General features: G+C 34.0%; 3 protein-coding genes and 1 long non-coding RNA gene across 8 annotated transcripts in view; 2 read left to right on the top strand and 2 right to left on the bottom strand.

The window, feature by feature from the left end:
- LOC148613247 (unconventional myosin-VI-like) overlaps nucleotides 1-8,377 on the bottom strand; it is a 50,698-nt gene extending 42,321 nt beyond the window's left edge. For all 4 annotated transcript variants that reach the window (XM_088586530.1, XM_088586529.1, XM_088586528.1 and 1 more), the window contains exon 1: nucleotides 8,263-8,377. The gene's annotated coding sequence lies outside the window, so the exon portion shown is untranslated. The remainder of the gene's footprint in view (nucleotides 1-8,262) is intronic.
- Nucleotides 8,378-9,122: 745 nt separating this feature from the next.
- LOC148613248 (uncharacterized) lies at nucleotides 9,123-15,827 on the top strand. Its single transcript, XR_015923301.1, has 2 exons — nucleotides 9,123-9,269; nucleotides 15,145-15,827. It is a non-coding gene; the product is annotated as an uncharacterized LOC148613248 (long non-coding RNA).
- Nucleotides 14,155-16,135, bottom strand: LOC148613249 (uncharacterized). The gene is made up of 4 exons (XM_088586535.1): nucleotides 16,066-16,135; nucleotides 15,186-15,259; nucleotides 14,698-14,875; nucleotides 14,155-14,244 (listed from the first exon to the last, which is right to left on the bottom strand). Exons 2-4 carry the CDS (start codon nucleotides 15,232-15,234, stop codon nucleotides 14,205-14,207), a joined length of 267 nt encoding a protein of 88 aa, XP_088442661.1. The 5' UTR covers nucleotides 15,235-15,259; nucleotides 16,066-16,135; the 3' UTR covers nucleotides 14,155-14,204.
- A 3,078-nt stretch (nucleotides 16,136-19,213) lies between these two features.
- Nucleotides 19,214-21,614, top strand: LOC148613250 (uncharacterized). Of its 2 annotated transcripts, XM_088586534.1 has the most exons (5): nucleotides 19,214-19,310; nucleotides 19,539-19,594; nucleotides 19,878-20,064; nucleotides 20,677-20,717; nucleotides 21,511-21,614. In XM_088586534.1, exons 2-4 carry the CDS (start codon nucleotides 19,543-19,545, stop codon nucleotides 20,681-20,683), a joined length of 246 nt encoding a protein of 81 aa, XP_088442660.1. In that variant the 5' UTR covers nucleotides 19,214-19,310; nucleotides 19,539-19,542; the 3' UTR covers nucleotides 20,684-20,717; nucleotides 21,511-21,614. The 2 variants fall into 2 exon arrangements, with proteins under 2 accessions (XP_088442660.1, XP_088442659.1); XM_088586533.1 differs by lacking the exon at nucleotides 20,677-20,717 and having other exon boundaries at nucleotides 19,215-19,310.

The following is a 21,614-nucleotide window of genomic DNA, read 5'->3' on the forward strand; positions in this document are numbered from 1 at the left end:
ACATTCATAAACCATATTAGATTTCATTATAACAACAAACCTATGTACATTGTAGGTAAAACTGACAACTTTCCTTTTTACAGTGGGCTGCATCAGATATAGATACAAAGATTAATAAGATGCCTATGATAACTGTCAAAGTGTCTAGCCATCTATAGAAAACATCTGTCATGACTAATGAGCTCTCCTGTAGATTATATTTTATTTTTTTGCCAATCAGGATTATCAAGGTAAATGTACACCTATATGATTAACTATGTAATCTAATAGAAATCAATATTTTATGTCGACAAGAACTAAATTTCAGTCCGTCAGCAGTTGCTATGATACAAAATCTTTATTGGAGAGATTTTGAAATATGAGAAAATTTGATATAAATCTTGTTTCTTAATATTTCAGACCTGAGTTGGAATTGGTGGTATACCCTAAGTTAAATACATGGTATATACATTGCATCTTTAATGACAACACATACAGTGTATGTGTCAATTCAAATCTTTTATTTACTTGACTTTTTTTCACAATTTAAGTAGAAAGAAAAAAAATTTTTTTTTCTATATAAATATCAAAATATGATAAATGTCATATCACATCAAGTATGTAGTTCTTACTTTTTAAAAATAACATGTTAATATAAAATTAAAAAAATATATATATACATGTATACTTTAAAAATATGTTATTGCAGAATACAGATTTGTCACTATACTATTCCTCTGATCTTAAATCAAGTGCATACATGTACATGTACTGACATGTTTACTGTTAAAAAATAAAGAAACTAAAAAATCTTTTAAATCCCTCAAATTGTATGAATTATTTTATGGTTCTTGAACCTAATCTGACAGAGAGTCTGACACGGGTATACCATAAAATGACAAAAAATGCATGCAACACACTTGTCCCATGTAATTCATACAGCGTAAGAGTAATCAAGGGAACCAAGGTTATAGTGGTAATCAAAAGAATGTAATCCAGGGACAAAGACCAGACATGGAAAACAGACATACACAACAAAGAACATAAAGTAACTAAAATCATACATACAAAGTAACAAAAGTAAATGAGCAACTCGGACTCCACTAAAAACTGGGAGCATGGACCAGGTGCACAGGTAGGGTCAGCGTCCTCTGCTTTTCTAGAAACACCCGCCGAGTTGCTCATAAAAAGTCAAGTCTGGGGTAGACAAACGAGGAAAGGAAAACTATGACCCGTTGAATAAATCAGTTTTCATGGTGCTGATGGATACACCATAACGATCCATGAGTTCATGATGACGACCATAAAACTTCTGTAGTGATGACTTCAATCTTGTAGCAACATAACCCTGTTCCAGAAGCCTATTTGTTAGAGTTCGAGCGTGATACAAAAAGTCTGTGCAGTTTCAGCAAGCTCTGGCATAACGTATGAGTTGTGATATGAACACTCCATACGCAGGAGCCGAAGGGATGTTGCCACAGATGAAAGGAAAGTTGACAATTCTGAATGAAAAGTCATCACGTTTGTCGTAAAGTTTGGTCAATAGTTTTCCTTTACCATCGATTTCTAAGTGTAGGTCAAGATATGAGGCTGACTTCACGGTGTCTGTAGTATCTTTTATCTCAAGTTCTTTTGGGTAGATGCGATGCATCAAATCCCCGAAATTAGGATTGTTTAAAGATAACACGTCATCTATATAGTGGAAACTGAGATTGAAGGATCTAGCCAAACAATATTCTTTCTTTCTGATCAGATCAGCTATAAAGTCAGCCTCATAAGAGTGAAGGAATAGGTCAGCTAGTAAAGGAGCACAATTTGTTCCAATTGGAATGCCGACCGTTTGTTGAAAAACATGTCCACCACACTGGACAAATATCTTGTCGATTAAAAATCCCAGCATTTTGTAAACATCTTCCTCTGTATATTTGGAAGATGATTTGGAATTATTTCTTACAAAGTATGAGAACTCTACCAAGAACTATATATTTGTATCTAGGTGTACCATCTTTTTTTGAAAAACAACGATGTATAATGTTTTTAAGTCGGCATTTTAACTGAGTATGGGGAATAGAAGTATACAGTGTTGAAAAATCATAGGTTTTAATGGTATTATATTCAGATAATAGTCTTGAACTGATTGTCTCCAAAAGATCTTTCGAATTTTTCAGGATCCACATTGAATTAATACCACTACAGGAGTAACAAGTGTTGCAGATCCAGCTGTGAAACGTTGTTTGTATGGATTCTTGTGGAGTTTAGGAATCCAGTACATAGACAGTAAATCACAATCATCATCCTTGGTAGAGAGACCAAAAGAGGATAGCACAGATTTATGGTTTTCCACAATCTCTTCTTTGGAGAGAGTGGTAGCAGTGTAGGTCTTATCACTGCTATTATTTTCTACGTCTACCTCTGATAATAAACATTGGATATAAAACGTTTTGCAGACAAAAACAATGTTGTTTTGGGCTTTGTCTGCTGGTACGACAACATATTTGTCATGTATAGTAGACAATGTTTTTGCTACATCTGATGTAGCCTTGGCACTCATTAACCTACTTAAAACTTTCATTCGTTTCAAAATTAAAGACCTCACAGCCTTCAACCACTCTGACAGAGAATCAATGTCTTCTTGTTCTCGTTTTATCCATTTTCTTGCATAGTCCTCGACGGCATCCATAAGAACTTTAAAGTTGTAATTCCAATTTATGGAGCGTGGTTCACAGTACTTGGGACCTTTAGAAAGGATATTACGCAGAGATTCGTTTTCGATAATGGTTAAATCTCCCGTTAACGACGTGACCAGAAGGACCATATTTGAATGGAGAGGTTTTGCAAGAACAATCAGGTGGTTTAGCCTTGAATCAATATCGAGGTTCTGCAATAGCCTTTTATAATTTTGGATGCGATGGGTGAAGTATAGGAATATGAAATAATTGGTATGGATTTGTCTTTGAAATATGGGGGAATTTTGTTGGTGACGTTTTTGTGATGGAGGATGTTAGCCAAATTAATTGCATCTATACCTTTGTTGACAAACGGTAGTGGAAGAAATGATCGTTTTTCTTCATCTTGACTTTTCACACAAACTGGTTTAAAGAGTCTGTGAAAACCAATATCCAAAATGATGGCAACAAGTCTGTATAATGATGAGGTGGGGTCAGAAACAGGAGTGTCAAGACTTGTTTTGTAAAGGGAGTGTAGTAGAGTGAGAGGTATAGAATTAAGTTTGGTTCTAATGTGATGAAGTCCAAGAGGTTTTTATATGAAAGGAAGGAGACCATCTATGGAGACATCATGTAACTTAGGTGACGTATAGTGGCGATGGCCATGACTCCTTTCCCCTTCTTGGATTTTTGTCAAATAAATTCATCACATTTATGTTATTGTTATATTGGCTTGAAAGGTTTCCTATACTTTTGATGTTGTCATTGATTGCATCCGTAAGGTATTGCAGTACCTAGTCTGCGTATCCAGTACTCCTCTTTTTCCCTACGATAGTTTTTACTTAGAACGGGACTGTTCGTAGGATGGTAAATTTTTTCTAAAATACGAACTTTCATGGAGAGGATTGAATGATCTTGTTGATTAAAGTGTTTATAAATTGTCAGGAATTTGGTGGTGTTAATTCCCGAACGACATAAGTTGCATTCTAATCCATATATTAAGTTTGTTGATTTGCAACTTTAGTCATCATGATTTCTTGTATGGAAGGTTTTGTTTGTAAGGGAACTGGAGAAGTAAGGGTCGGTTATAAGAATGTTGCATGTTTTGCAAGTTTTTATACCACATTTTGATATGGTACAATGTGGTTCATCATCGTTGTAGTCAAATATATCGTTTAAAGTGATGGAACATGGTTTGATAATTTTAATATAGTCAGAATTTTTGTACTGGAATAGATGGTCTGCAGACTGAACGTGTGATTGGGTCCTTTTAGTTGAATTGGTCGGGGCACTTTCCATACCAGATGTGAGTGTGCTAAGATTCCCATTGCACATTATTTCATTTATATAAACATTCTTCATAAAATCTCAATATTGAAAGTATTCTTTTGAGCTCTAAGTCGTGCCTTTAAAGAGTAATCAAGGGAACCAAGATTCTACTGGAAATCAAAAGAATGTCATCTTGGGACAAAGACCAGACATGGCAACAGACATACACAACAATGAACATAAAATACACAAATAATACATACAAAGCAACAAAAGTGAATGAGCAACTCAGACTTCACTCAAATCTGGGATCATGGGCCAGGTGTACCGGTAGGGTAAGAAACTGAAATCCTTACTTTGCAAATAGTACAGTGAAACAAAACCCCTTTGGACTTTATAATCAGTTTACACAGGTGATTGGTTTAGCAAGGGTCAAAATACATTAATTAAACTGATACATGTACATGTATGATGAGACAAAGAAAGTCTACATTTTTGGATTATTTGGGGTTTGGTTTAGATAGGATTTTGGATTGTTCAGGTTTTGGTACAGACAGGTTTTTGGATGATTGAGGGTTTGGTTCAGACAGGTTTTTGAATGATTTAGGGTTGGATTTAGGCAGGTTTATGGATTATTCTGGGCTAAGTTTAGAGCAGTTTCATTGTATCTGCCAAATACTACATTATTATTCACAACGATAAATAAAATAAACCATCAATACAACATAAAACTATAACCTTGAATCAGTTAGTCATTTCAGGAAAACATTTTGTAAGTGCTTCTCTGTCTAAGAAACAGGCAAAATTTGTATATGGATATTTTATTGCCTTACTCAAGTACTTAGACTTCATCACCACCAAAAATAATCAACAAAGAATTTGTCAAGTTTGACTGTGACACTGATATACATGTAGGTGTAATTTAGTTCAAATGCACTATGGACAAATGGTGGGAAAATTATGAGCAAGTTTTCCTTACATGTATATACATTTTATAGCAGTCAAAATAATCTGCATCGCAGATACTTCAGGATACATTTAAATAGCTTTTCAGTTAATTTCTAGATGTATAGATTATATTTGAAGCAAAAAAGACCAAACTGAGAATTTTGCATTCTATAGCCCGATTCTTACACAGAAAGGTACTTAAAACAATAGAACAAACGTGACCAATACTGAATTATATGACCATAATTTTATAAGGAAATAATTGATCTGCTGAACTTCCTACTTTTAAAAGTTCATTTATTTTGTCATTGTTGATGTTAAAAATGCAGATGTATAAAGTTTGATTGAATTGTAAGTAGGTCCGCAATAAATATCATCAAAGAAACAGGAGGCTCCATCTTCCTATTGAGTAGTGAAGAAGCAACCTAAATTTGACCCTAAGTATAATGTGCCCAGCTCAAGCCAGACTATTTAACACACTTAACCAAGACAGCACTCTTCAAAGTACATATTATAAGTTAATTTACAGTGATTAAAATAAGAATAAAAAGATTGGTAACTGTTCAAACCAACCTACATGTTCTGTTGTTGCAACCCATTGGGCTTCCTATGTATTACCTTATTAAATTGGCCAGTAATACGTCAAAAGACTGTCATATTTGGCTGATGTCTCAATGATACATTTAGCAACACCAAGGCTGATTAAAACTAATCTTAGGACATATCATAGGGCCATAAGGTTGGGCTGTAAATCTCACCCATTTTATTCCTGAGATTTACTGGACCAGCAAATAAGATTCCAGTACCAAATACTGGTCAAATGAACTTTTTTAGTAAATTATTATCTCTAAAATAGATGTAGATTGTGTAGATTACATATCCTAAAGTAATATATTCATGATTGATAGCATGTACTGTTGAATATGGCTAAGTTCAACTTGCTAAAATTGTCCATAACATGAGAAGCCCATGCATCCTCAATTATACAAAATGTAGGTCAAATGTAAATACTGTGCAAAGTTGATTTAATGCTTTTTTGGGTCTTGTGGGTTGCATGTTATGCAAACTCCCCAGAGGTACAGTATGTGTGGACAAAGTCCCTATGGTTGAGGACCTTCAATCCTTTTCATTACCACTTTATTGGTGACTTGTTTTTCCCCAATTGAAAGTCACTAAGAAAGCAAATTTGAACAACAGTTCTACATGTACATGGTTCCTTACATGTAACACTAGAAATTGAGAAAGAATTTTAATAGGGATTGTTTCATTTTCTATTCTGTTTCATATAATCAAGGTTCAGACTGAGGCACTACATGTGCATAATGCATGTTAATTGCTTAATGTACATTTGTACCCCAAAAAAAAAAAGGGATACAGATATGAAATTGAAATATGACTTGCATTTACAACAAAATAATGCTACACGTATAGTAAAAAGTACAATATAGGCAAGGTGGAACCACATCTATGGAACGCCGCAACTGTCTTTTGTTGATGGTTTTCTTCCAGACAGGCCTTCAGTTTTACAGACGAAAAAAGTTCCAACAAAATAGTCCGCAGGCTCGGTTACAGTCATACATTTACAGAAAGTAACGAGAATAAATGATCATCATCATAACGAAATATCTACTACGTATAATGTCGAAAGAACCACGTATAATGACAAATACACTGCGTATATCCAGTGAATTTTCCACTGCATATATAAAACAAAGTACTACATATACCATAAAATGTACTGTGTGTAACAAGAAATGTACTGCGTATATAGAAAACCATCAACAAAAGACAGTTGCGGCGTTCCATAGATGTGGTTCCACCTTGCCTATATTGTACTTTTTACTATACGTGTAGCATTATTTTGTTGTAAATGCAAGTCATATTTCAACTTCATATCTGTATCCTTTTTTTGGGTACAAATGTACATTAAGCAATTAACATGCATTATGCACATGTAGTTATGTAAACATATGGTATTATAAATAAACCACAACAATCTAGTCTGGTCATAATTATAAAAAAAACATCATGACTGGTATTGCTTCTTTGTTCCCAGTTTTTCCAAACCAGATGTCTGTAACAGAGAGAGTTAACATTGTTATTATGAGATATAAAAACAATTACTTCAGAGAATGGACAACTCAACAACTTGACGATGCTGGCATTGACAACATCACCAGGCCACTCAAACCCATAACTACAGAGATGTATTCAGCACATGTAAAGAAGAATGAAGTTACCAGAAACAAAAAAACTCAAATACTGTATAGACATGGCAGCTTCAGACAACCCACCAACATGGGCAAGCCAATTCAGCAATGACTTAGAATCAGGAGTCATCAAAGGAGTAACTGCCGCAAAAGACACAGCATCTACTTTATGGCGCCAACACTCAACCTTGTATGACAGTAAAAGAGCTGTACAGATACCTTCATCTGAACCAAATGGGCATACTACTAAAAAACAACATAAAGAGGATGAAACAGAGTACCAATACAGAAAGAGAATTCAAACCCAACAACATCAAACTGAAGCAGATGCTGAAATATCAGATGACCCAAATATTGCCGTAGCTATGTCCGTCAAGTTATCATTAAAGTATAAATTGTCACTCAAGAAGAATCAACTACAACTGAAGATGAACGAAAATCAAGACACTGCAGAACTGCTGAGGAAAGAAGGCCAACTAACAATGAAGACAGTTGATGAGTTAAGACTTGCATTAATGAAATTGCTGTGTATGGACATTTGAATTCATAATTTGTTACATCTTTTGTAAATTTTTCATTCACATTTTGTTATGTACTGTCTTTTTAGTGCTCACTTTAAATGTGCTCTGGTTTCCTCAATTTATGCTATTATCATATAAGAATTATATATTTTGTATTAAAGATATAAAAAAATAAATGTTGTTTATATTTCTACATTCAGTGGTATAACATAACAATATTTTACTGGATTACAAATACAAATGTTCTTTTTAAATCATAGATTTAATTAAAATTGTGTACACACAACATAATAAATACATGCAAGATGTTTTAATATGAAAGTAACAATACTGGAACAACAATACTAGAACAAAATTTTGTTCTAGTATTGTTGAGAATACTGGTATGCCAGTATTGTGATCGTCAAATACAGGAGATCCTAGAAAACCATCAACAAAAGACAGTTGCGGCGTTCCATACACATCTGTATTTCTCTGACGAAAAGAGTCATGTTGTAGGATCCATATCCTGTTTTGGTGAGGCTAACTAGTTTCTTTAACACTGAAGATTGTTTACCTGGATTTATTCAAGTGGTTTCTCACCTGTTATCACATTCGTCGGTTTATGTGTGTGAATACGATAGTTTTAGTAAAATATTCACATACAAGGATTAAAAAACTGTTTCTTACCAATGACGGGGTCCAATCGACCGCTTGGAAGGTGTTTTCTCAGGGTTTAACTTCCGTCAGTGGACTGAAATTACCGGTGAGTTGACCTGCTAAAAATAGGTGTTGTCGCGTAGTAATTCAAAACACCTGCTCAAATAGTTCTGAAGAATGGGCGAATGGTAACTAGTTGAACTAATCTATACCAATAAGTGAATAGATCATTATGTTTTATAACTGAAAAATGATTTATATGCCGATAAAGAAGGTAGTTAACTTAATAAGTAAAATTTTAAAAATCAGACAAAAAATAGTTCAAGTCGATAATAACTCTCTGAACCTATTCAGGTGATGTTAGTATTCCGGATAGTGCGCCAGTGCCCAGACGGAGTTCAATATAATAATTGAAAAATGATAAGAAATTTAGGTCTCGAATCGAGATATGAATCAAAACAAAACATTGAAATAGTCTGGAGGTACTTGAGGTGGGATATTTTTTCCAAACCATACGGGTAAGAATATACTTGTAAAATTTATTATGATGAAATGTTGAGCGATGGAAATCATTCGCCATTAACAAGGGCACGCTCACTCAGCATCAACGAAATGCATCATAGGTATTCTTGCTGTTAATTTTCCCACGCAACATATTTATTAACGTATTATGTAAGTGCGCGAGATTCCAATCCTTCTATATTTAACCCCTTGTATATCCTTTATTTGTTGCACGTTTTTTTCTTGTGATCAACCAATCAAAATATTTCAGACTAGATCTTACAGTAATATTTTTGGTTGGTTTCAGAAAAAGAAGAAAAGTACCCCGTATAGTACCCCAAGCTTCCGATACTATACTATTAAACCAAATATACACACTTCCGGCGTGACATGTGTTATGTCTTTATTGTACATGTATTACATATGATGGGCTTGTCTCAACGCCGCATTGAAAAAAATGGTATTGATATTACATACGATGAGGACAGAACTTTTTGAAGGTTTAAACTGGTCTAGAGCTTGCATGTCAGGTAACTGTAAGTAGTAATATTTTGTGCGTTTGTTTAATTCTAATTTCAGTTTTAACAAGAGACTCATACCCTTGTAAACTGATTTTAGGGTGTTTAGCTGTGTTACAGTTTTCCATTAAGCATCTTTAAAAATGAAGGGGGTAGTGATCATGCCATAGTACTTTAAATCCGCCACGTCTTATGTTTTTATCAGAGAAAAAACTTGACTCATCATATAGAAACCCCTCTTTGATGTTCAAGGTTGTAAACTTGACAGAAAGAAAAGATAGAAATTGTAATGGTGGAGGTATTGCACCATTTATAAGCACTGAAATGCTAGGTAGAAGAAGGTGTGACTTAGAAAGTAAAACTTTAGAAAATATTATTTTTGAAGTTATATTAAACAAAACAAAATGGGCAATCATACGTAGTACTACATGTATTTATAGACCACCATGTACTGTATGAAAGACACAGTAATCAGAGTTTTCTAATACACCAGACCAATGTATTACACAATATGATCATTATATGGTTATTGTAGATATGAACTATGATTTATTGAATGAATCAAAAGGGCGTCAAAAGAGTCAACCTGTCATATGAAAAACTGTAATGGGTCACTTTTAGATGTTATCTTGACCAACTCCAAAAATTTATGCATGAAAACATTAAATGATGCAAATGTTGCAAGTGACTGTCACAACATGATTAGTACCATAATAAACACTAATACACCCTCGAATGAAAAGCAGAAAATAAAATATAGAAATTCTGACTTATCAAATGTAAAACCATTTATTCCTTCATCTGCAAGTCACAGTACAGATTCTATTGAAACACAAGTAAACCAGGCTTATGAAAAGTTTGAATCAGATATTTGCAATGTCTTTGATCAACATGTACTAATCAAAGACATGTATGTTAAAAACAATCAGTTACCCTATATGAATATAGAATTACGAAAAGCAATATATGAAAAGAAAATGCTTTATAATAAATATCTCAATGTCAAAAATGCTAAAACTTGGGGAAAATATAGAACAAAAAGAAATTTAGTAAACAAACTGAAAAGAAAATCTGAAAATGTTTATTTTCAAGAAAGAAGTTTAAAAGGCTGTAAACAGACTGATTTTTGGAAAACCATAAAGCCATATTTCTCCAAAAATAAAAAAGGTACACAAAACAAAATGATATTACAGGAAGAAAATGAAATTGTAACAAAAAAAAATTAAGAAGTCTCAGAGGTATTCAATGACTTTTTTGTAAATGGGTAAAGATTATAAATTTGACAAGAGTAACCACCCAAGCCTTCAGAAGATTGAAGAAAAGGTCTTTAAGCAGAATAACTTTGAATTTGTTCCAACAAATGAATCTTTTGTAACAAAGGTCATTGACAAATTTAATGTGAAGAAAACAACAGGAATTTATAAAATATCAGTTAAACTCATGAAATATGGCAAACCATCCTTAGTGCCAACAATAACTAAACTAGTTAACCATTCAATAGAATCTTCAATATTTCCAAGCAAACTAAAAGAGGCACAAAAGGAGCAACTACAGAGCAGTCAGTTTACTACCTATTCCATCAAAAATATTCGAAAAAGTTTTAGCTGAGCAGTTGTCTACTTTATTTGAAACTATTTTAGATATATTTTTATGTGCATTTCGAAAAGGCCACGGTTGCCAAACAACATTATTAAGGTTATTAGAAAACTGGAGACAGACGTTAGATAATAATGAAAATGTGGCAGCCATTCTTATGGACCTGTCAAAGGCATTTGACTGTCTGCCACATGGTATTTTAATTTGTAAGTTATCAGCATATGGTCTCAACAAAAAGTCTTTTTGTGTTTTTACCATATTTGTCAGGGCGTAAACAATAAATAAAGATTGGCTCTTAATTCAGTAGCTGGGCAGAAATTCAAAAGGGGGTTCCGCAAGGATCAATTTTGGGTCCTTTGCTGTTCAACGTGTTTATAAATGACATTTTCTATTTTATTCAAGGAGATTTATACAACGATGCTGATGACAACACATTATCTTTTCATTCACCAAATTTTAATGAAGTAATAAATGTACTACAATCAGAAAGTACAATTTTGATAAACTGATTTCACTTTAATTGTATGCAGGCAAATCTTGAAAAGTTTCAGGCTATAGCTGTTGGCAAAAAGACCTTTGATGACAAAACACCAACTTTTGATAATGGATCTGCAACAATAAGCTGTGATGAAACTGTAAAATTATTAGGAGTGGATGTAGACTTTAAACTAAATATTAATTTCCATGTACACAATTTGTGTAAAAAGGCAGTGCAACAGTTAAATATTTTAAAAAGAATGGGAAAAAACTTGAGGGAATTAAATCGACTAACGATATTTCACACATTTATACAGTCGAATTTTAACTTTTGCCCACCATCATGGCATTTTTGTTCAGAAGGTGATACTCAAAAAATTAAAAAATACAGGAGAGGGCTCTAATATTTGTTTATGAAGACTATATTCCAATATATGACCTCCTGTCTTATCAAATCTTATTGAAAAGAAAGACCACTTGTAAGTATAATTTTAAATACACAAATTTATTGCGGATTCCAAGTGTGAAAACTACTAGCTATGGTAAGAGATCTTTCAGGTATGCTGCATCTGCTCTTTGGAATTCACTTCCAGAATCTTTCAGATAAATTTCAAGTTTTAATCAGTTCAAGAGCAGTCAATTATCTCTCTGGAATGGTAAAGAATGTACTTGTCTTGTTTGTAAAAAATCAGACTAAAATTTTCGTACTGATGCTGCATACCAACCACACATACTAGATTTTTTTTAGTTTGGTACAGTTTTATTATTATTTTTTGGTTACCTTTCTTTAGTTGCACGATAGCTTTATTCCTTATTTGCTAATTATTTTATTCTTTAGCTAGTAGTAGTATTTTTTAGTGTTTGTATGCTTCAACTGCATGTATTCTCGTATCATAGTACTGACTGATATAATTATGTGTTTTTATGTTTGTCTAAATGTCTTCTGCGTGTATATATATGTCTTGTTTTACTTACCTGCATGATTATGTATGACTGTAAATATTATGTTTGTCGGTTCAAAGACTCATAAGAGCTTATATTTATTGTTTTATTGTCTTGCCGACTTTAAATAGAGCTTGTCTATGTCTATTTTTGCGTCTGTCCTAAGTCAGGAATTTCTGGCCTCTGTATGCCGTTTTCACTTTCAGTTTACGTTCATATGTTGATGGATTCGATAAGGGCAACTATTTACTGTACTCATGTATAATATTGTTTTGGGGCCAGCTGCAGCCTTCATTATGGTGTGGTTTCCACGTCTTTCATTGAAGACCCATGTCTGGCCTTCATCTGACGTTGTTGTCTCTGGCATATTCGCCATATCCATTCTCGTTTTATATATTACTGTACATGCATTGTAAAAAAATCTCTGTTTCAGTACAATGATTGATTTATTTTAAATTTCACTATGACTAACACACGTATACTGAGTTACGTACAAGCCATTATACAAACCAGGAGTTAAGCAAACTTTACCAACAGGGCTTAAGGTAGAATATACATGATCCCTAATATTTTGCCAATTGATTCTAACATAGATCACCATACTTCTTTTGTTTGGAGATAATTAAATTGAGGATTTTAAATATGTAGGCACATAATATCTCGAGCCCTTGAGAGAGGCTTGTAAAATCACTATCTCCCCCTTTTGTAGGTCTAAACTGGTCTGGTTCTAGCATGTCGGGTAACTGCTAGTCCATAGTTTGTACAATTGTGCAATTGATATTCAGTTTCTTTATGTCCGTTGTAACAAGGGAATCAAACATCTTTGAACTGATTTTTAGGTGTATTTAGTTGTGTTATAATTTTTCCACAATGGCCAGATTTTAAAGGGGGAGGGCTGAATTGTGATCAGGCCAAAGTATTTTATCCCCGCCGCATTTTTTGCGCCTTTCCCAAGTCAGATATTTCACCGTTTATTTTTATGTTACATGAGTATAAAGGGGCACCTCATCTTGACATGGGGATAGCTTGAACCCTAGTATGATGTAAAATGTCATAATTATGTACAAACACGTAATGAGTATATGTTTATTTGCTAATCAATTAAAGAATAATTAATTTATGCTGAAAATTAAAAGTTTAATTTTGTTAACAGGGGGCACATTGCAAAATTAATAACAAGGACAGCATGGTGCTAGAAGATCATGGCATAGTGCAACGCCATGCTAAATGGGTCTTGGGAAATCTCTACCTGTGTATAATGATGTTTCGGGGCCAGCTGCAGCCTGTTCTGTGAGGGTTTCTCCGTCGTTCAAGGTGTCCTTTGGCTGACATGTTCACTCCCGTGGGGTTGATGTCTCTTAGATATATACCTATCATTATTATATTCGGTATGAGATGTCATACAAATATATTGATGCTCCCGTGAAAGAGTAACCAAGGGAACCAAGATTCTAGAGGAAATCAAAAGAACGCAATCCAGGGATAAAGACTAGACAGGAAAAACAGACAAATGAAATTAAAAGGTACAAAGAGTCAAAAGTAAACGCACAGCTCGACTCCACTAAAAACTGGGAGCATGGATTAGGTGTACCGGTATGACAAGTGAACTCGGCATTTTTAGAAAAACTTTCACAGTATGAACAAAATCTCAAAAATAATTTAAAATCCAGAAGTCAGAATGAACCCGCAACAATAGACATCATGCATAAACATAGGAAACTTTAACTATAATTTAAACGTACATTTAAATTCATCTAAAATTGTTGACATGTGCAAAACAGCATTTCTACCCCGAGCTCATGCCATAGCCGGGAATAAGTATTCTGTATGTATTTTGTTATTCAACAATAAACCACTACAAAGCAAGTATTCGAGTGTATGACGACCATTTTAGCAGTTAGAGATTCATTTTATTACATTAAAAAGAAACACAATCAGTTACTTGTTCATTCTCAAATCGTCGTCATCTTTCGGCATTCTGAAACGAAACAAATGTAATTTCAGTGCCTAACACACTAAAAACGAACTGAACATATTTTAACATGCATTACTTGTGTAATGTAATTGTTCATTTTATTATTTCATCATAAAAGTTATCCGTATGTAGCCTTTTAAAAGTAATAAAATGGGTTATCTCGAATTGCTAATTCATGGAAGATATGCATGTCGGTTACATTCAAATTACAGACGGGCCGGATATGTTTGCTTCTGCAACACACTGATCATGATCTGTCGTCAAAATTACCCTTCAAAACCAATAGCACGCCTGGATCAAAGAGGGGTAGAAAAGTTTGGTTGATTATATATAATCATTGGACCCCCTATGTATACATGTATGAGATATCAGAATTTCTGGATCCGCAAATGAATAGACTAAATTGGTGCTGAGTTGAGAAGGCCTTAATTTTACCATAATGCTATGTATACTTACTCAAGCACGTCCTCGATCAGTGATTGGTCAACTTGTCCAATGTTAAAGAAGGAATCTCTAGAACACTTAAAACAACAACAGTAATATGTACCGTATCTAAGGACGCACATATAAAAACCACACCCCTTGTTTCTACAGTGATCTTTACATCGGGCACAGCTGGCGTCAGCACCCCTCACTAAAAAAATATCAATATTTCATTACTGTTTAAAAAACATATTATTGTAAATGTGTTGTAATTACAAACATTAATTTAAACTTACGCCTAGTTACACCACAGGCAGACCAAACATTAGTTCAGATATAAACGAGGCTCGAATTTTATGGCGATAATATATATGATCTAAATACAATATCATGCAAAAGAAAATCCTAATTTTTAGAGCTTTGCTAACGAGATTCCATGATTGTTTAAGCCAAATTTAATGAAAAAAAACTTTTTTTCAGCTTCGAAAGATACTTCATGTATTAAGATTCCTTAGACTCACCCGAAAAACATGGTACCATGACAAGAAGAAGAAGAACTGCAGTCTTCATGATGGATTGTTCGAATGGTCCTAACCTGCTGAAATAACTGTCATGATTTTCATTACGATTTGATGCGATTTACTACAGAATATGCGTTATCAAATAAGAGTTCATCATTAGTATATATATATATATAGTTCCTTTACTATTATAGTGAACGTATTTTTAATACCCATTTATTTACTACATGTATGCGTGAAAAGACAGCTTTGTAAAGTCCATTTAAAACCATTCAATGCCAACACATCAAGTGCGGACCCAAGGAGAGGCGTGCCGGGTGTACGTCCCCTTAAAATGGGAACAATTTTGTTTTTACACGAAATCTCGATTTTTTTAAAAATTTTACCCCCAAAAATTTTCTCGACTCGTTTCGCTCAGACTTAATTCTATTTACGCCTGAAATCCTGGATCCACCCTTGCATATCATCTCTGATAACTGTCTAGTTTTGCTGTTTCAATATAAGGTGCATGTGATTTTTGTACTCCTGTATACTTTCAAAACTACACTCCGTCTCAATAGAATGACTTTTAATTAAAAGTCAAACAAAAAAACCCAACAAAAACAAAGACAAAAACACAAACAAAACAAAAAATAACAAAAATGTAGAGACAAAAAAATTAATAGATAAATACAAAGATAAAACAAGGAAAAAGGAGATAACAGATAATAAAAAGAAGCACGCGCAGTGAAAACGGACTTGAACTCAACAAAAGAGCACAAATGCCTTGATAGGATAAGCGAGATTTGCATTTTTAACATGCCTACAAAATTGAGCATAAGCCAAATTTTACTCACAAACGTTCTAAAATAGAAGTAAATTTTGCAAAGTATACACTCACCTTAAAAATTCGGGATAACAAAGAAGACGAAGACAGTTACCGTTTTATTTTCGAGTCCGAGGAAGCCGGTTAACTGAACAAGCATCCCGAAATGATGCGTAGTTAAATTTCATGTTCAAATTTGGGTCATCATCTTAAGTATACCAACATGTTACAACCAGCCCAAATTAAGTGTTGCATTCAAGGCGTTTTATTGCATATTATCAGCGGCATTATGAAAGCAAAATCTGATTCAATACCGACTGAGCTCCTAACATCGACAGTCATTAGAGAGCGACTACTTATGTTACGTACTCGGCACTTTGTCCGTAGATAAAGTGTCCCACTGTCTCCAATTTGACAAATGACCTCTACCTATCAAACATATTTTGCCTATACAATGAGCATCATAGAGGGTGTTTTGAGGAAAGCAGGAACTGCTCACCGTCCCGAATCGAGTTCGCTCCATGTTTTTTTTTATAGTGTGTACGTGCTGTTCGTTTGTGTGTGTGTGTGTGTGTGTGTACAGTGACGTCGCGCACAAAGTTGACTCCACGAACGTAACGTTCAAATCACGTTTTACCTTTTTTTAATTGACCATCAAACGTTACCTCATTTGCAAGCATTTTTTCCTGTTCACTACATGAATCCATTTTTATATTTTATGATTACGTGTTTGTTATAAAGAGGAGACGTTCTGATGATTTGTGTTATTGATTTTTTATACCACAATTTTCGTAAAATGACCAAATGTCTGCGTACTACTCAACATCGATTGCGGGGTGATTTTATAGTATATCATTGTTTTGAAAATATTTCTTTTTCAAACGGTCTTATTTGGAGCATGAGTATGAAACAAATTTATCATAGTAACAATCAAATTTCTGCCTTTTACTCTCCGTTTAAATAAACACAACCATGAACAAACTTTAACCGTGTATTAAAATTTTTGTCGACCTCTCACTCGTCAAGGTCGTCTGAATATAGCTGAAATATTGCTGCTCGGACGTTAAACCCCAACAAACAGACACTCGTCAAGGCAGCACAGTATATTTCTATGGAGGGAATCGTCAACAGAAACTGTTCCGTCGTCACTCAGTTCTAGTTCCGAACATATATACACTACAGAAAGCGCGGGAACAATAGCAGGAATACGTTTTATCAGTTTTTGTTCTAGTGGATTTTCGTTCACCATGCCGAAATAATATCCGTGTATTATTTATGTTCCGGGAGGATAGGTTATCCCCCATTTGTCAGTTGATTCTTTTCTTGGAACCGTCATTTGTTTGCTTGCATTAACAAGGTCATAAGGAACATTTACATCGTCTGTTTAACGGCAATTAATGTTCCATATGACACAAGGTCGTAAAGGTGTTCAATGTCATCAGCAACTTCCACTTCTTCTGATTCCTGATCAGCAATTTCTTTAGTCATGTTAATATTTTAAGATAAAAAAGTTGCCAATTTGGTCAACATTCATGCAATCGTCATAACCTGTATTTAAACATTTTTCACACGTATAGCAGGACAACTCTCTAATTTTTACTGCTTCTAATTCCGTAGAAAATACCTGGTGATTTTTTTTTTCTGTTCTCTTTTACGGGTTTGAAATATCGATCACGGTTTCTATTGACCGAATCGATATAACGGAAAATCCTTCGTGCGCATTTTGAATCCTCAGCAGTTTTACAGTGATGTTAAGTTGCAAAGTCATACAAGTCATGTGCACTTTGAATCACATGCTGCCCACGACTAATCAGCTTGCTTTTTTATGAAACCGCTGGCTGCATCTTGAGGACCACGAGCATGCCAAGTCTCAAAAATGTGTCTAATAATTTTATCATATCCTAAATCAGAACAAACACAACTTTTATCTCCAATGCAGTGACGACCTTTTTACTGGGCACTACATCCGTCAATAAACTCGTGCATGACTGTCGCATGAAATAGATTTATGGTAGGATTTTCTTTTTTGTTCTCTGTTGAAAATTTAATTTGTGAATTGCGACGTAAATTCCATGCATGACGTCGATTTTTTCCCAGAAAACAAACGCGTAACAAGATTTTGGACATTTATTTTACCACATATCTTTTAACTTAATTGTTAACCAACTGACTTCTTTTTGTAGTACAAAATAGTATAACATGAACATTCTCTGATTAAAAATAGATATATATGCTAAGACCTTTGAAACGACAGAAATAAGCGAGTTATTCGTGACACTTATCCAGTAATTTGCCTTGAAAACGTAATTACTTAAAATTGTAACAAGACAACAGCACTTTAAAAAGTTAAAGGTGTTCGACCTGAATCGTTGAATCAACAATATTTAGCAGATATTTAAAAAGCAATTGAAAAGCTCATTTAGAACATGTAAGTTATTTTGAAATATAAAATAGCGATAACATGTACTTTCTTACCGATTCTTCCATTTTTCAATATTATCCTCTAAGTATCTACTTTTTACGAGTATCGTACAAGTTTTCGATCACATATTCCGTGGCCATTTTTTATTTTTTGGGTTGAATTTTGTATGACGCCATAGTCCGAATCCGCGAAATTCTATCATACAAAATTTTGGAAAATCTGTTAAGTTTTTTAAAAGTGATAGGCAAAAACTTCTTTTTATTGTTACATAATGTTACAAGTTTACCAGTATTTTTGTTTATAGCTATACAGCTTTTTGTCTTTTATTTTTATGTTTTATATAAAATAATAGCGATAACATAATGAGTTGTGGAATGGAGTACTTGATATTTGTTATTTTATCATGAAAGAAATTTTCTTTTCCAAAATTATTTTTAACACGAGTGTATTAAACTACATGAAATAGCGCAAATTACAGTTGCCGTCAACTTTGTGCACGACGTGTGTGTTTATGTTTGTGTGTGCTTACTTTTATTTTTCATATGTTTTGTACGATTTGTACGATCGATCTACGTCTACTGTCCGAGGATTTCCTTCCCCATCTGTATCTTTGGTACTGCTTTGGCAGGTTAAATCAGGTGGTATTTGGATAACTTAGCTGACATTGTAATAACTGCTGTGTGTAATTTGCATCGAAAGTACTTGCTTAATCTTGTTCATTTGTGTACTGCTATGCATGTACCAGAAATGGATAAATTATGCAATGTAACCCGTGTCCGTTACATGTTTAAGAACCCCGCTTTGTGGTTAAAACGAATTGTTGTTATTTCCCACCCTGTACTATAAAATGTTTGGTGTTTTGTGCGTAGATGTTCCTTGGATTCTCTTGCTAATAAAGGTATGTACGAATTGATGTTTCTAGCAGTCTGAGACAATTCCAATACTAGGTTCTATATGCATCTATATTTTGTTTTTGTTTTCTTAAATTTTGTTCGTTTTTTTTTTTTTTTGTTGTTTGATAAGATCGTGAATATCATCAGTTTACTGTCTTTAAAACAGGAAATGTATAAGTAACAAAAAAAAGAAGAAAGTAATGAAATTCTTTACCGTTTGTTGCTCTTTTCAGAATAATGAGAGTCGTCGTATTGTCTGTTATACTTGTTGTCGTCGTCGTTCTTGGGGGTAAGTACATGTATGACATTATTCTAGATTCCACAATTTATCAAGTAACTCGCCCTTATATAGAAGGTTGAGGGCATAAATAGAATTAAAGGCTGAGCGACGTTAGTCTAGAAATTATTTGGCTTAGACTTTGTGAAAAACCAAGATTTCTTGAAAAAAAACAGTCTTCCCTATTTTAAGGAAGAAGGGGCGTGCGCCCGATACGCCTCTCCTTGGATCCGCGGCAGATGACGTAAACCAATTAAATTCAAAGATCATAGTTCAAAACTTGATACATTTTTAGCGACGGAAGTCAATGCCAGTTGCAGTTCCTGCCCAAGAACATGTGGGGCTAGAGGGTGTAGGTACTACGCATGTGCAACCAGACTCGGCACTTCCTATTGTTGTTGTTTTAAGTGTGGTGCTGACACCTTCTTCAAAATTGGACACGTAAACGAAATGACCCCGCGGGAACAGTTTGATGATCAATTGTAAGTGTACAAAGTTTATGTTAATTATATGTTCACAACTTTTTTTACGGTTATCGGAAAAGAGCGTTTACAAGGTGTCCCCGTTTGAACAAATAATCCACGGCTAATTTCCCTGTTTTACTTCTACTCGTAAGAGGTTGGAATTCCGTTCCTCCATACCCCAACCTCTTACTTCCGAGCGCCATATTGCATAATACTCATTCCGCCGTTCTTTGAAATCGGCAGAATTATAGTAAACTATTTTCCATTTATAACGTTTTATACAGTTTCTTTACATAACACGGGAGAATGTGTCTAAACTAAAAAAAAAATAAAACAAAACAAAAAAACAAATGACCTACCCGAAGAAAAAATCCAGTAATCCTGGAAATCCTTTGTAAAAGCAGTTAATGCGAACTTCATATTTGGGTTTTAGCTTTTAAGTAGGTAATTCCGGTTGATAAAATTACGGATTTTAAAATTTGCGAAACGAACATATCAGGTTAACCAACGATTTGCCTTTAACAACTTTAAGTTCGTTTTGTTAAAATATATTGTATTCCGTAAAGTAAGTGACCTAGTTCAAAATGTCTGGTCATTTTGACAACTGTCTTCATTACAAATGTTTTCTAGGTATTGAACAAATATTTAGGATTATTATCGCTGGATTTCGGGTATGTTAAACTTCTTTTATGTAAATAAAAGACTTAAAATATTTTAAAACACACGTTCAGCTAACTCACATTTGCGGTGGCTTTCAACATGTCAGATGCTAGAGGTTAGGATGGCACCACATCAGGAAGTAGCTTGCTAGACAACCTCTAGCATTGCTGGAGTATCCATGTTTGGCTAGACAACCTCTAGCATTGCTGGAGTATCCATGTTTGTGAGTTAGAGTGCAATATCCTTTATAAAGTCTTGTATACGCAATTTATTGTTGACATATTAATGTAAAAGTGTTTTCATTCCATACGTTAAAAACATGCTAAAAAGGTGTTGCTTTACATCGACTTAGTAGCTCTACTCATTACTTGCTCGTAATAACAAATTGTGGCAAACTCGCCACATAACGATTTAGCTCACACGCTGCTGTAAAAACAATAGGTCGTTACAACAAGTTTCCAAGTAATTTTAAAATTTACCATTATAACGATTTATAAGTGCATGTAATAAGTGAGCTTCATGTGTATTCCATTACAACGAGTTACAAATAAACAACACAGTCATGACACAAATGGACATCGGTAGAAAAGATTTAAATTTCGAGCATCCACAAAACTAATATTTCCAACTTTCAAAGACCTTGATACAAAATCATACAATGCAACCACACCATTAAAATTCAATTCATATTAATTTCTCATTCGATTAATCTGCTTACTGCAAGTATGTATGCATATTATAAGTATTTAAAAACACCATCACTCATTTTGCATACTGAAAATATGTTATTCTTTTCGCTTCCAGGTTGATGGAAATTCAGGGATATAAAAATTGATGGAATTCGACAGAAAAGACGATACTTTACAATTTAACATTTTTAGGGAGAAATAAAAAGTTGATTTTATAAA

The sequence above is a fragment of the Perna viridis genome, chromosome 6 (genome assembly GCF_037379345.1).
Source record: "Perna viridis isolate PV_CMFRI_1.1 ecotype Kerala chromosome 6, ASM3737934v1, whole genome shotgun sequence".
In the NCBI taxonomy this organism is placed as follows: domain Eukaryota; kingdom Metazoa; phylum Mollusca; class Bivalvia; order Mytilida; family Mytilidae; genus Perna; species Perna viridis.